Source organism: Oncorhynchus nerka, linkage group LG11 (genome assembly GCF_034236695.1).
Source record: "Oncorhynchus nerka isolate Pitt River linkage group LG11, Oner_Uvic_2.0, whole genome shotgun sequence".
In the NCBI taxonomy this organism is placed as follows: domain Eukaryota; kingdom Metazoa; phylum Chordata; class Actinopteri; order Salmoniformes; family Salmonidae; genus Oncorhynchus; species Oncorhynchus nerka.
Genome location: NC_088406.1, coordinates 30,014,300 through 30,030,865, shown reverse-complemented (window position 1 = coordinate 30,030,865; position 16,566 = coordinate 30,014,300). Strand labels below are relative to the sequence as shown.

Here is a 16,566-nt window from a genome sequence, read left to right as displayed (position 1 = left end):
GTGAGTGCACATTGCGGGATTTTGCCAAACAGATATGAGAGTTTATCAATGTTAGATATGTTTTCTTTGTGGGTCTGTGTGATCTGTGGGAAATATGTGTCTCTAATAGGGTCATACCTTTGGCAGGAGGTAAGAAAGTGCAGCTCAGTTTGTGGGCAGTGGGCACTTAGGCATACGTAGCTCTCGAAAGAAGAAAGACTATGGCGGCCTCTCTCAATAGCAAGGCTATGCTCACTGAGTCTGTACATAGTCATGGATTTTCTTAAGTTTGGGTCAGTCACAGTGGTCAGGTATTCTGCTACTTTCTATTCTCTGTTTGGGGCCAGATAGCATTCCAGTCTGCTCAGTTTTTTTATTTATTCTTTCCAGTGTGTCAAATAGTTATCTTTTTATTTTCTCAACCGAAATGTGTCTTCTGCTTTTAACCCAACCCCTCTGATCAGAGAGGTGCAGTGGGCTCCTTAATCGACATCCATGTCATTGGCACCCAGAGAGCAGTTAATTTAGGAGGTTAACTGCCTTGCTCAAGGGCAGAATGGCATATTTTTCCACCTTATTGGCTCAGGGATTTTGAACCAGCAACCTTTCGGTTACTGACCCAGCACTCTTAACCACTAGGCTACATGCTGTCTACAGAATTACCAGATCATCTGCAAGCTGTAAACATTTCACTTCCGAGTCTAGTACGGTGAGGCGGGGTGCTACAGAATGTTCTAGTACCCTTGCCAATTCATTTATATACTGTATATGTTGAAAAGAGTGGGGCTCAAGCTGCATCCCTGTCTTACCCCACAGCTCTGAGGAAAGAAATCTGTGTTTATTGCCCATTTTAACTGCACACTTGTTGTTTGCATACATTGATTTTATAATATTGTATGCAACACCGTTTTCCATTATTCCAAATCGAGTCAAAAGCTTTTTTGAAATCAGTCAAGGATGTGAAGACTGCTTTTGTTTTGTTTTGTTTGTTTGTTATTTAGGGTGTGTAGGGTGTATGCCTTGTCTGTCATACAATATTTAGGTCAAAAGCCAATTTCACATTTGCTCAGAACATTATCGGAGTCTGCTGTTGAGGATTTTTCAGGGGCTCCTGTTGATGCGGATTCCATTGGTAATTATTGGGGTCAAATTTGTCTCCACTTTTGTGGATTGGGATGATCAGACATTGGTTCTAAATATTGGGGAATATGCCAGAACTGAGGATGATGCTGAAGAGTTTAAAAATGTGGTCTGCATATTTTATCATTTTGTTTAGTATACCATCAACATCACATGACTTTTTGGATTGGAGGGTTTGTATTTTGTTCTGTAGCTCATACAATATAATTGGAGAATCCAGTATTGATCTTTTCAAGAAGATTGTGATTTTTGTGGTCTGAAAGGGGTGTTGTTGGCTGACCGTGAACACTCTAAGAGACTCTGGGTTGAGGTCAGTGATAAAGTAATCTACAACACTACTGCCAAGGGAAGAGTTGTAGGTGTACCTACCGTAAGAGACCCCTCAAAGCCTACCATTGATTATTTACTGACCCAGCATGCAACAGAGCTGCAAGAGTTGTGACCCATGTTTATTGTTTATTTTTGCGTAGTTGTGTCTAGGGGGGCATATTTGGGAGGGAATGGTGTTACCTCCAGGTAGGTGCTTGTCCCCCTGTGTGCTGAGGGTGTCAGGTTCTTGTCCAGTTCTGGTGTTTAGGTAACCACAGACTTGTACATGTCCCTGGGCCTGGAAACAGTTAAGCTCCCCCTCTAGGATGGAGAAGCTATCGCCATAAAAGTATCTAGTGGGGGGATTTAGGTAGCACACAGAAGGACATTTTTCTCTGTTAAGATTATTTCCATTTTCATTTCTAGCCAAATGTAAAATGTTCTTGTTTTGATTCATTTAATGGAATGGGTTAAGTCTGATCTATACCAAATTAACATACCCCCTGAGTCTCATCCCTGTGTAACACCTGGTAGTTTGGTGGATGGGACTACCAGCTCTCTGTAACCAAAGAGGACAACCAGGGGGTCCATCTCCTCTGGACCATGTTTCTTGCAGGATGATAATGTCTGTATTTCTGAAATCTGGGTTCCTGATTTTTAGGCCAAAGGCAGATGACCTCAGACCTTATATATTCCAGGATGAGATAGTAAAATATTTGTGTTTCATAGTGTCCCGTGTTGTTTTTGTGTGGTTTAGGCATGGGCCATTACTTTTTCTCTCTCCTGCCCCGTTGCTGATTGTGTAGACTCAGAGAGTTGTTATCAGTGTTGGTGTCATTGTGGTTTCTTCTCTGTCTATGTTTAATCTCAGCCTCTCGTCATTCTGCCTGCTCACCCTCACCACCAGAACCGTCTGTGGGGGCCAAGGGCGCTGTCAGCACACCACTAGGTACTTCATTAACCTTTATTCTGTACATGTTAACTGTTTTATGTTTGTGGACATACAGGTAACTGACTGAATAAAGGAGACACCAACAGAAAGTGTCTTAATAGGGCTTTGGACCACCACAAGCCAGAACAGCTTCAATGCACCTTGGCATAGATTCAACAAGTGTCTGAAACTCTATCGAAGGGATGCTACACCATTCTATCAAGAGAAATTCCACCATTTGGTGTTTTGTTGATTGTGGTGTAAAACGCTGTCTCAGGCGCCACTCCAGATTCTCCCATATGGGTTCAATTGAGTTGTGATCTGGTAACTGAGACGGCAATGGCTTATGGTTTACATCGTTTTCATGCTCATCAAACAATTTAGTGACTACTCTTGCCCTGTGAATGGCAGTATTGTCATCCTATGGAAGCATAGCCATGGTAGCTAAAATAATGGCCTGCCCAGCATTTTTATACATGACACTAAGCATGATGGGATGTTAATTGCTTAATTAACTCGGGAACCACACCTGTGTGGAAGCACCTGCTTTCAGTATACTTTGTATCCGTCGTTTACTCAAGTGTTTCCATTATTTTGACAGTTACCTGTATATTGTAGGTGATTACCTTGTTGAGTCTCACTTAGTCTTCTAAATGCAATATTCGCAACTGCATGTATATGCAGGAGGTAACCATTTCCATACAGTATGTCATAACACTGACTATCAAGAACACCTGTGACTAAACTCTGAACTCTGATCTCTGGGCATGTTTGGTCCTCAACTCAAACCCCATGTCTCTGCTATTGGAAACTGAACAGACCCAGTAAGATTTGATTCTTCTCTCATGTCAATCATATCAGTTGTCACTATGCATAAATTATTCAAAGTCTAAATGTTTTTAAAGTTGGTCCATATTATGTTTGTTCCAATTCATTGCAGTCAATTTCTTTATTACGTATAATGGTCCTCTGGTTACTAGCATACTAATGGTGAATAGACTTACATGAGGTTCTCAGTTTGTTCCAAAGCTCAACTGTGCCCTCTATCAGTGGAACGCCACACTACGGCCATTTCTCAGCCAGTCCTCTCAGTAGCATGACAAAGTGAAGAAGTGCAGTACTGTTTCAAGTGGTAGATTACATTTGGATAAACATGTTTTTCATGAGACCTGCTCAAGCTGAGATAATTACTTTGACTCAGGCATTTTCCACATTTGAGTCTATTTATCTTTCCCAAAAACAATTTAATATAGGATTTTTGTTTTTTACACCAAATGACTAAAGTGGCTATGATCAAACACAGTGCTGAATAAATTGTCTTTATGTACACAAAGCCCATTATAAGAACTAGTATGGCCACCTGCTGGTTTTAACTTGTCTTACAGTCAGACCCAGAGAACAGCACCATATGTTAACACTTTATTCTCCAGATACACATATGATGACACTGACACTGTCTCTATAGGAGGCAGGCATGAACGCAGTGGTTTTGCCCAAGCGTTTGGGGCACTTCCCTCACAATTGCACACAAACGCAACCTCTCTCTCTCTCTCTCAATTCAATTAAATTCAATTTAAGGGCTTTATAGGCATGTTAACATTGCCAAAGCAAGTGAACTAGATAATAAACAAAAGTGAAATAAACAATAAAAATGTACAGAATACATTACACTCGCAAAGGTTCCAAAAGAATAAAGACATAAGAAATGTCATATTATGTGTAAATAGTACAAAAGGGAAAAGAAATCAACATAAATATAGGTTGTATTTACAGTACAATGGTGTTTGTTCTTCACTGGTTGCCCTTTTATTGTGGCAAAAGGTCACAAATCTTGCTGTTGTGATGGTACACTGTGGTATTTCACCCAATAGATATGAAAGTTGATCAAAATTGCGTTTGTTTTCGAATTGTTTGTGTATCTGAGGATTTCTGAGGGAAATATGTGTCTCTTATATGGTCATACATTGGGCAGGAGGTTAGGAAGTGCAGCTCAGTTTCCACCTCATTTTGTGGGCAGTGTGCACGTAGCCTGGCTTCTCTTGAAAGCCAGGTCTTACAACGGCGGTCTATCTCAATAGCAAGGCTATGCTCATTGAGTCTGTACATAATCAAAGCTTTTCTTAAGTTTAGGTCAGTCACAGTGGTCAGGTATTCTGCCGCTGTGTACTCTCTGCTTAGGGACAAATAGCATTCTAGTTTGCTCTGTTTTTTGTTAATTCTTTCCCATGTGTCAAGTAACTATCTTTTTGTTTTCTCATGATCTGGGTGGGTCTAATTGGGACCAGCTTGCTTAGGGGGCACTTCTCTAGGTTAATTGCTCCGTAGGTGATGGCTTTGTTTTGGAAGGTTTGGGAATCGCTTCCTTTTAGCTAGTTGTAGAATTTAACATCTCTTTTCTGGATTTTGATAATTAGCGGGTATCGGCTTAATAATGCTCTGCATGAATTATTTGGTGTTTTACGTTGTACACTGAGGATATTTTTGCAGAATTCTGCATGCAGAGTCTCAATTTGGTGTTTGTCCCATTTTGTGAATTCTTGGTTGGTGAGCGGACCTCAGACCTCACAACCACAAAGGGCAATGGATTTATGAACTGATTCAAGTATTTTTAGCCAGAATGTCACGTTCTGACCATAGTTCTGTTATTATATCTTTGTTTTAGTATGGTCAGGGCGTGAGTTGGGTCGGCATTCTATGTTTGTTTTTCTATGTTGGTTTTTGAGTTCGGCCTAGTATGGTTCTCAATCAGAGGCAGCTGTCAATTGTTGTCGCTGATTGAGGTTCATACTTAGGTAGCGAGGTTCGTTACAGAAACACCCACCACAAAAGGACCAAGCAGCATGGTAACGGGCAGCAGCAGCAATCGCAGGACTCATGGACTTGGGAGGAGATTCTGGACGGCAAGGGACCATGGGCACAGGCTGGAGAATATCGCCGCCCCAAGGCTGAGCTGGAGGCAGCGAAAGCCGAGAGGTGGTGGTATGAGGAGGCAGCATGGCGGCGCGGCTGGAAGCCCGAGAGGCAGCCCCAAAAATGTATTGGGGGGTGGCACACGGGGAGTGTGGCGAAGGCAGGTAGGAGACCTGCGCCAACTTCCCGTGCTTACCGGAGAGAAAGAGGGACCGGGCAGGTACCGTGTTATGCCGTGAGGCGCGCGGTGTCCCCGGTGCGTGTGCATAGCCCGGTGTGGTACATCCCAGCACCTCGTATCGGCTGGGCTAGAGTGGGCATCGAGCCAGGTGTAATGAAGCCGGCTCAGCGCATCTGGTCTCCAGTGCGTCTCCTCGGGCCGGTGTACATGGCACCAGCCTTACGCATGGTGTCCCCGGTTCGCCAGCACAGCCCAGTGCGGGCTATTCCACCTCGCTGCACTGGCCTGGCTACGGGGAGCATTCAACCAGGTAAGGTTGGGCAGGCTCGGTGCTCGAGACCTCCTGTGCGCCTTCACTGTCCGGTCTATCCGGTGCCACCTACACGTACCAGCCCTCCGGTGGCAGCCCCCCGCACCAGGCTGTCTCTCCGTCTTCTCCCTACAGGTGCTCCGGCCTGTCCAGTGCTGTCAGAGCCTTCCTCTCCAGCGTTGCCAGAGTCTCCCGTCTGTCCTGAGCTGTCAGAGTCTCCCGTCTGTCAGCCAGCCAGGACCTGCCAGAGTCTCCCGTCTGTCAGCCAGGACCTGCCAGAGCCATCAGTCAGCCAGAACCTGCCAGAGCCATCAGTCAGCCAGATCAGTCAGCATGGAGCTGCCAGAGCCGTCAGTCAGCCAGGAGCTGCCAGAGCCGTCAGTCAGCCAGGAGCTGCCAGAATCGCCCTTCACTCCGGAGCTGCCGGAGGCTCAAGTCTGTCCGGCACTGCCGGAGTCTCCCGCCTGTCCGGCACTGCCGGAATCTCCCGCCCGTCCGGCGCTGCTGGAATCTCCCGCCCGTCCAGCGCTGCTGGAATCTCCCGTCCATTCGGGACCCGTGGCAAGGGTCCGAGGTCCGAGGTCGACGGTGAGGGTCGCCGCTCTTAAGAGGCCACGGAGGTGAATAGAGAGGCGGAGAAGGACTATGTGGTGCGGGACTTGGACCCCACTCCATGAGCCGCCACCGTGGACAGACACCCACCCAGACCGGCCGGAGTCCGCACATTTGGGGGGGTACTGTCACGTTCTAACCTTAGTTCTTTTGTTATGTCTTTGTTTTAGTATGGTCAGGGCGTGAGTTGGGTGGGAAGTCTATGTTTGTTTTTCTATGTTGGTTTTTGAGTTCGGCCTAGTATGGTTCTCAGTCAGAGACAGCTGACAATTGTTGTCTCTGATTGAGAATCATACTGAGGTAGCCTGGGTTTCAGTTTTGGGTGGTGGGTGTTTGTCTTCCGTGTCAGTGTTTGTCGCCACATGGGACTGTTTTGTTTATTGTTTTGTATTTCGTAGTGTTCAGTTTGTTATAAAATAAGCATTATGGACACTTACCACGCTGCGTTTTGGTCCTCCGATCCTTCTCGCTTCTCCCCCTCAGAAGAGGAGGACGAGGTTTGTTACACAGATACAAATCGGTTTGTCTCTCTCTCTCAATTCAATTCAAAGGGCTTTATTGGCATGGGAAACAAATGTTTACATTGCCAAAGCAAGTAAAATAGATAAAACCAAATTTAAATAAATAATCAGAAATTAACAGTAAACATTACACTCAAAAGTTTAAAAAGAATAGAGACATTTCAAATGTTACATTATGGCTATGCACTGCAACGGTTTTCGTCGTCAGATGAGGAAGAGTAGTCGGACCAAAGCGCAGCGTGGTAAGTGTTCATGTTTGTTTATTGAACTGAACACTCATACAAAATAAGAGAATAAATTAAACCGAAACAGTCCTGTAAGGTGCAAACACTAAACAGAAAATGACTACCCACAAAAACCCTGTGGGAAAAAGCTACCTAAGTATGGTTCCCAATCAGAGACAACAATAGACAGCTGTCCGTGATTGAGAACCATACCCGGCCAAAACAAAGAAATACAAAAACATAGAAAAAGGAACACCCAAATCACACCCTGACCAAACCAAAATAGAGACATAAAAAGCTCTAAGGTCAGGGTGTGACATGCACAGTGTTGGAACAATGTGCAAGAATGTAAACTACAAAAGGGAAAGTAAATAAATAAGGGTTTTATTTACAATGGTGTTTGTTCTTCACTGGTTGCCCTTTTCTCGTGGCAACAGGTCACACATCTTGCTGCTGTGATGGCACACTGTGGTATTTCACCCAATAGATATGAGAGTTTATCCAAATGTAATTGTTTTTTCATTCTTTGTGGATCTGTGTAATCTCAGGGAAATATGTGTCTACAATATGGTCATACATTTGGCAGGAGGCTAGGAAGTGCAGGTCAGTTTCCACATCATTTTGGAGACAGTGTTCACATAGCCTGTCTTCTCTTGAGAGTCAGATCTGCCTACCCGGCCTCTCTCAATAGCAAGGATAAGCTCACTGAGTGTAAATAGTCAAAGCTTTCCTTCATTTTTGGTCAGTCATAGTGGTCTGGTGAAATGGCATTCCAGTTTGCTCAGTTTTTTGGTTAATTCTTTCCAATGTGTCAAGTAATTATCCTTTTGTTTTCTCAGTATTTGTTTGGGTCTAATTGTATTGCTGTCCTGGGGCTCTGTCGGATCTGTTTGTGTCTGTGAACAGAACCCCAGTACCAGCTTGCTGAGAGGACTCTTCTCTTGGTTCATAGGTGATGGCTTTCTAATGGAAGGTTTTGGAATCGCTTCTTTTTAGTTGGGTGTAGAACTTAAAGGCTGTTATCTAGGTTTGGATAATTAGTGGGTATCATGTATCATACTAATTCTGCTCTACATGCATTATTTGGTGTTTTACATGGAGGATGTACAACGTAAAAAAATAACAATTTGGTGTTTGTCCCATTTTGTGAATTGTTGGTTGGTGAGTGGACCCCAGTCCTCACAACCGTAAAGGGCAATGGGTTCTATAACTGATTGAATTATTTTTTTGCCAGATCCTGTTATGTCGAATTTTAGCCTAGAAAGCCCTACTTTCCTTGTCTCTCAGATCGTTCACAGCTTTGTGGACGTTACCTCTGGTGCTGATGTTTAGGCCGAGGTAGGTATCGTTTTTCATGTGCCCTAGGTCAACGGTGTCTAGATGGAATTTGTATTTCTCTCTCTCTCTTTCTCTATCTCCTCTTTGAATTCTTGTCTTCTGGAAGAATGTGTGTTGTTGTTGCGGCCTGGCTGTCTGGCTGGCTAGGCATCAGTAAACTGCAGCGTCTGTTTACCATTTCACGCATGTGTTAGTACTGCAGGCGAACTGGGGGGGGGGGGGGGGGGGGGCAGAGAGAGAGAGAGAGGTGGGAAGCTCTGCTTTGTACCATTGTTATCTTTTGGTTCATTAACTGCTCAACCTTCTAAAGATGTCAGATAGGAAACAAATTTCTTTCTTTTCATGTTGAAGTTGAGTCAGATACCTATTTTCAGCACTTTGGTAGTCCTGCATTGTTTTTGTTTTAAAATACTTCACTAAAGTATAGCAGATGTCTGTATTTTGGGGTATAATAAGTGAAAGGATAAAGGCTTAGTAGGATATACTAATTTCTTGTCATGTCTCGTGCAGATCTGCCAATGAAACTGAACATATTGTTCACATCCATAATTACACGTCTTGGGACTGCTTCTTATCTTCAAAATGCTTTGTAAAATGGCTACAACACTAAGCTAGGTGAGTTGCTCTAGCTTGGACCAGAGAGCCCTCTAGTGGTCTGAGGATGTAACAACTCCTAAAAGAGGGAGATCAGTAGTGGGTTTGTTTATTAGATCCAGATTTGACCGTCTGAAAGCACAGATTAATGATTTTTATAGTCTGGTAAACAGCCCACATTGAGAGAGTTCAGGCTTTCAGACATGTCTGGGGGGGACGGGGGCCTCAATGTAAATCTCTGAGAATGCATGGCACGGTAAACCTGAGAGCCCTACCGCCTTCAGCCACCTTCTTCAGGGGCAAAGCAGTTAGACCAAAATGAGAGGTGACAGCATATTCATTTCAGCCTGTGTTTTTCTTTAAGTTCTTTTTAAAATGCTGTAGAAGGATGAGCGGTCAGCAGATTTCTATTCCAGGGATGATTTATGCTTCCTAAGTGGCAGTACTCTCTACTGGTCGCTCCCTCTTTTTTCCATGCAGTATATGCCTTTTTGACGGCTTTATTTCATTCCCATGTAGTTTATACAGGGATGAATCCCCTTGAGTTTTAATATTTTTAGTAAGTGTGTAAAACAGCACCTTGCTTCCCATATGCAGTAAGGAAAAATGTCAGCCTTCTTTGCACTTTTGTACTCACACAGAGAAACATAAACACACAGGATAAGTACTATTTGATTACAAGGGGGATATACATTGAAGGTGTGGTGAAACAATGGTAAGGCATGTATTCACCACACACAGCCATCCTTTCAGGGATTTTGATTAAACGGATAGCAGAACATGTTGTGTATAATGAGAGCATGTATTTTGTCTCCACGCCAAACATTGATCTAAAGCATCAAAGGTCCTCTCCCAAAGTGCTGTCTGAAAGATAACCCTCGAGCCGAAGCCAGCGAGGCCTTCATATAAGGGACTGCTTATCCCTCCATGAGGTCAAAGAGGGTGTATTATTGATATTCTCAGAGCGTGATGAGTGGCAACACATCAGGTGGCTCGCCGGCCTCCCGTTAATTTATAGGGATGCCGTTACCTTCATAAATGGTTGCCTCGTGAAATTACTGGAGCACTTTAATTTAATACTTCCCCCTGCTAATTAATATGACACATGTTAGCGTGCCTCTGTTTACACGGGGTGGGATTGATGGGGGCATTTTCCTCTCGTCGTCTATGAATTTATACTACATACCATGAATCTGGAGGATTCTTCTTCAAGATATTCAACTGTAACAGTCTTTCATGAAAAGACGAATGATGAGACTTATATAGGTCTTATAGTCTTCTCTACTCATAGTCCATAAGCCCCCTCCACCCCACCCACTCCCTCCTTACCCCTCTCCTAGGACCAGAACTCCCTTCCCCAGAAGTCACGGGTCTTTGGGTTTACCTGCGCTGCATCTGGGCTTGACGGGGGCTACCGTGAAAATATGTCATATTCCGCCCTGCCTTGCCTTGCCTGGTGCCACACTCCCATTTTCTCTGCCCCTGAGGAGTTAAAAACAGGGCTGCAATGGGAGCTATCTCCATCTCCAGATCATCTCTCCTGGTAGCTCCTCCAAATAAATAACCAATTATAGTTCAGAGTCAGTAAGGGGCTTCATTTACTCCAGTCGATGTAATCAGAGCTGTCTGTACGACATTGCTGCCACAAAGTCCTAAACACAACTGTTTTGGTGAAATCCCAGGAACTCTGGAACAACCCATGATGTTAACACCAGTCAGGGGGCCATGGCCTGCCAGTGGAATGGAGATGTGGCACAGACCTGACTGAAGACATGTTTCTTACAGAGCAAGACAAAGTGAATGGCTAGAGCCAAGAGATACAAAGAGAAAGCTAAAGCTTAGCTACTGTAACAGTTGAAACTATGCAGATTGTGTAACTGTAACATCACAATGACCATCCTCAGGTGCACAACTAGCTTACAATTGAATACAAATCTAAGCAATGGTAACTGTGAGGTTGTTTTTATTAGAAACTTTCTGAAGTTAGATTGGAAGGCTGATTGGATGGCATCTCTCTGATTTAGCATCAGATTAGCATTACTATGGTTTTTCTTTTTTGTGAAAAATTGTTTTTATTGTGTCACAAAGGCAATAATAACCCTACCTCCCATCCCAAACATACCCCTGGTAGCCCCACCCCATCCCCAACCTGGGTCAACGCATAACATATATAAAAATATATATTTAAAAAAAATACAACTCTACAATGAAATAAAAAGTACACACAGTTAGATTTATGACCAGTGTAAATAACAACATCAAGAAAGCCATTTTATCCCAAACCTGCACCTTCTCCAACAAATGAGAGATTTCTGAAGCAGCTTCTTCCCACATTTCCAGAGTAGTATGTTTGGCTTTATTCACCTGGGCAGTGGATAACTCCAACATAACCACATCCTGAAAGTATACCAACCATCCTTATATGAAGGTCATGTGGTGGCAACCAGCATTGAACAACAAGTATTTTGGCAGCAATCAACCCAGACAAACAAACCTTAAATGTGTTTTCATTCAGCTACAGACCAGAATAGACATTAAAGGGAAAAACATTTTTACAAAATGTGGGCTCTTATAGGAAGCAACCACTCCCCCCATTGTTGCCTAGAAATTAGCTATGGCTGGGCTAATAACTCACTAACTAGCAAAGAATATGAACAAATGTGCACAGGTGTGTACATGCAGTTCTCGCTTTGATATCAAAAGAAGCGCATCTACTCGCGAATGCCCCACTCAAGCAGTTCTCTGGCCATCAATCGATACTTTTTGTTGTTGATCATATAGACCCCTTTCTGTCTTTGCAAAGGGCGATGGGCGATGTGCAAGTTGGTGGCAGAACAAAGGATAGTTCTTACACTTAAAAAATACTTCAACTTCAACCAGTAAAATGTTTCTTTGGCTGTCTTTTGCTACAGCCGATATCAATGAGCGTTAGCATTCAGCTAACAACTGCTGCATCCAAAATAGTTATTTTGCAAAGATCACAACCAAATATAGTCTTAGTGAATGTTCAAGAAAGAATCAAAACATAATTGTAAGCATATGAGAACCCCAAAAGTTTTTTTTGTGTAATAAATGTTTTAATCTAGGCTATGTTGAATGGGTTTCTGATGGCGATGGCTTTCTTACTGCAGCCAATATGTCAGTGTGTTGTGTACGGAAAAAGGTCTATAAATACAGCAATTCAAAGTGAATTGCACAGATCCATTTATGGCAATGTCTATTTGCATATTGGCCTAGTGTAGCTCTCCCACAGTTAGTTTTCCATACTAAGTCTTGCATAGTTTGTTTTGTTTCGGTATGTTACATTGAAAGTGGCTAATATTGCGTTGATTCAAGCACAATTCCCACAGTTGAGCAAAACATTGATAGTGTTAACTAAAGGGGAAAACTCTAAAAAAGTTGAGTGAAAGTTGAGTGAAAGTCCAATCTAGTGTGTGCCAACCATGCTGTTTAGAGGGAGCATTGTTGGTCAGTCTATGTTATGGAAAGAGCAAGTGTTCTTAATGTTTTTTATACTCAGTATGTGAAAATGCACGTTTCTATGTTTTGCAGTAAAAATGGATAGAGGAAGTTAAGCGTTTCCAGTGACATCATCAACTAATTAGTATGCAATTAGCAGGCAATGCCTACTCATAATTGGTTAAAATCACATACTGAGTTGCACACAGATTATGTCATTGCAAACACTTATCTTCCTCACTATTTTTTACTAAAAAAACATAGAAACTGCCATTTTCACATATGTTAATGTTGGGGTGGTGCTGGAGAGTTGTACAATTTTGACATTTTCCTTTAAGGCTATTGTAGATAACTATTGAAACCTTCTCAATTTAACTTCGGTAGTCCTGCATGAAATGACGACCTTGACGAGGCTGTAAAATCCAATGCTTGGTAAACTTTTTTTCACTGTGAATTGCCCAACATCCTTTTAGGGACTCTTGGGTGGAGGATAAGGGCACTGTGTAGGAAAGGAAGTTGGTGAACTGAGTGGGGTCAACTGAACAGGAAAGACTCTCACTGGAGACGCGTGTTTCTGTCACGAGGCCGTGAAGCGCGGAACCTGCTATGGCTGCCGTTATTCCTGTGGGGCGGGAACTATCACAGGAGGGGGCGATGGAGCATGAAAAAATATATGCCCCAAAGAATATCCGCTTTGCTGGAGATATAATCCAAAGTGAAATCTGAGAAATTCTGATTTTTTTTCTAATGGATTGGCATTTAATTAAATGGGCCTGCGCTGTTGTAAATGCGTAAAGGGAAGGAGAACGAATTCCATCAGACATGATGTTAGCACTGTTTGTGAGATAACATGATGTTAAACAACAGAAACTGTTTCATAGGGATGATATCAATAAAATATAATTTGTGGTTTCAAAGTTGGCATGATATTTATTTTGATAAAGCATTTTATTTAACTTTTGTACAAAGTTCATTCGATTTCCTGTTCTATCCATAACATACACATAGCCTGCATGGACAGGTGTGCAAAAATGCCTATATTTTATTTAGTCAATAGCTTACGAAAGGAGGGCGGAAGGACATTGAGCCGTAGTCTTTTTCACATTTCAAAGGACCTGCTTTTTTTATGGTGCTGTTCCTATTTCTTCTAGATTTCTTCTATTTCATGTTCAGTTGATTTGCAACTCCGGCTCCCTCTCACACTAAACGCAACGAGAAGTGTTTCGCTCTCTTCCAATTGGTTGCCGACTGGCGGCTCTCTTATCACAGTAAGGTTCTCATTCATACACCCAGCCTTCTAAAAATAACTTACTGTCATCCATGGTACTGACTTTGAATAGACGGGACAAATAATTTCAATTGGGGAATAATTCAACTGAAAGAATAGACGACTGACAACATAACGACAGGTGGGTGAGGAAATTCCATTTGTAAGAAAGCTACTCGTTGACTTTTCTAACCATCCACAAACCTGTGCATGCAGCATTTGGTGACCATAAATCAATTCCACTGTTTTGTTACTAATTCTAGATTCATGCCTTTTCTTAAAACTATCTAATTTATCAAGATTCCATGCCAGTCTTCGGATCTGGTTTCATTTAGCTTAAACAAATGCTTTTCAGGCTATCATCCGATAAAAATTACATTTTTTCGTTTACAAGTTTGTTTTCGAAATGTGTTTTGGTTTGCCCTAATATAACTCGCTTTCAAGGTTTCTAGATGAGTGAGAACTGTGGTTAGAAAAAGTGCATAGATTAGGGAAAATCAGTTCGTTCTCATTTATGATGGATGACAGCACGCGCTTGTGCAAGGTAAGATGCTTAAAATGTAACACTAGAGGCTTTCAGCCCACGGGCTGTCTCGGAGGAAAGCCACTGCAGTTATTCAACAGTCCTCCTGAGCCGCGAGTCGCCTAATTGGCTACAGATGCGGAATTCTATGCTCTTTTACCGTTTAGAAATTGGATGCATTTGGGAAACTTTATGAGGCGAGCCTAACGTTTGCCTGCAGAAGCTGAAAATAAAAAAATAGTGGTCATCAACAATTATCAATAGTGCCACGATCATAAGCCCCTTAGATAATATACCAGTAGCCGAGGTGATGCGGCAGAAATTCAATAACCAAAACATTTCAGCCAAACATGAAAGTATTCCATAAATATGTGAGTGTGGGCCTTTAAAAGATCTGCTCACACACTAGTCAGTTCGTGTGTTTCATATTTACTTATTTAGAGATTGCTATAACATGAATTCTGGATGTGCAGGGGTCTATCTGTTTTCGTCGTATTTTTGCTATGTGGTTGTTTTTAACATTATGCCGCTGTTGTTTTGGGGTCCCTGCGCCATGTATTGTAGGCCTATATTGACAAGTGCTACCTTACCTTTCGTTATTCACAGTTTTCACAGTGACAGTGAGTGTCTCCTGTCAACGGGTGAGTCGAAATTAATTATGCTATGGCTGCAATCTGCATTGACAATAAAAAAGTTAGTTTTCATTATTCACTCGTTCTGTTTTTGGAGACCAGTGTTTGTCTCAGTGTAATTTGCTTGATGTTAGGAATGTTAAATGTTGCACGTGCCAATCTTCTTAATCATTCCACACTGAGGGAACCGCCAAAGACTTCGTCCTCGAGCTGCCCTTTCACCCTAGACTTTGTAAGCTGCACTTATTAAAGAGAAAAGTGTTTCAATATGTGGTAAGCTTTGGGGAGAAAAGTAGGGAAGGTTGGGGTTTGGGATCTCCACCTGAGTTGTCTATCGAGCAAGTTAAAGTCATTCAACCATAGTAGTTATTCCGATCATCATGAACAGTGGTATTATGGATGCGAATATGTGACTGGTTATTAGATTATCACTGTGCCACTAAATATGTGATGAAGGAAACAACAGTGCACGGACGGTCATACGGCTGAATGAATCAAGTCTGAGTCCAATAATTTACAGTGGGCCTATGAACCAAATCTGAACCTATTATATATTTTGGTGGAAGTGCTTTCACAGAATGGAACGCAAATCACAAAACCGCAAGTTCGCTCCTGGCGCGCTCCAGAGATCTCTAGCTGTGTTGGTTATTGATAACTTTGTCAATAACTTACCCTGATATCACAACAACATGAACAATAGCAAAAGGCTTCCGAAATAAAAAAAAGTTTTCAAATTGTTTATTTAATTTAATATGTGGCCTGAGGCTAGGCCTATACATAAAAAAATCATTTAACTTGAGGGCGATTAGAAAAAATATCAAAACAAAGCTAACGTGATAACAACCAGAGTGCAGAAAACGGAACTATCAGCCTGAGGGGAAGATTTTCAGTAGGTATCACTGCCATTGAACATTCACAAAAGTTTGCATGGGGCCCTGAAAATACAAGTTATTTAATTTAACATTAAAAAAAATAGCTTGCAAAAGAGTCAATGAAGTATGAGTTAATGGATGAATGAAGCTTGAATACTGGATGTGTGGATATTAGTGCATTATGAAGAAAAGTTGTTGATGGTCTAATGCATTACTGAAGGAGTGGGCGTGAGAGTTTGTGATTCCAGTGTTACGTCTAGCGGGAGAGTTTGTGATTCCAGTGTTACGTCTAGCCTATACTATAGCTCTTTACCAATAGGAAGCTGAGTCATTCTTCCACCAATCAGACATGACATATTGCCATGACATAATATTTATTATTCCCCACACTATAGGCTTTATTTGTCATTACATTGTTATTACATTATTGATTATTTTCGTCTGCATTGAACCACAATTGATGATCAATATGCCCATAATTATTAGAAATAGTATTATTGTTCACATTAGCCAACTAGTATAATTATTGTGCACATTATTAGCATATTATTACTATGTTTTACAATTATATTTATTTGTGTGTTTATAATTATTTTATTGCCTTATTATTTTAGAATATATTGCTCTTTTTCACTTTTTCCTCTTTTTTGTGCTAATATTCCTCTCTCCGGGGCCCGTTGAACAGTGTTGAAGACCTCTCGACCCTCTCGGTTCTATGAACATGTTTCAGACCGTGCCTGACACTTCGTCTTACGTCAAGGTAA

At 42.1% G+C, this 16,566-nt stretch overlaps 1 protein-coding gene across 4 annotated transcripts in view; it reads left to right on the top strand.

The window, feature by feature from the left end:
- The first annotated feature begins 13,678 nt into the window (after positions 1–13,678).
- The window catches only part of LOC115136664 (Friend leukemia integration 1 transcription factor-like), a 91,126-nt gene continuing 88,238 nt past the window's right edge, over positions 13,679–16,566 (top strand). Inside the window, exons 1-2 of one of the 4 annotated variants that reach the window (XM_029672279.2) lie at positions 13,679–13,917; positions 16,488–16,562. In XM_029672279.2, coding sequence (XP_029528139.1) covers positions 16,518–16,562 — 45 coding nt within the window. In that variant the 5' untranslated portion in view covers positions 13,679–13,917; positions 16,488–16,517. Of the gene's footprint in view, positions 13,918–16,371; positions 16,563–16,566 lie in introns of those variants that run through there. The other 3 variants (XM_029672275.2, XM_029672278.2, XM_029672277.2) reach the window with 3 other exon arrangements.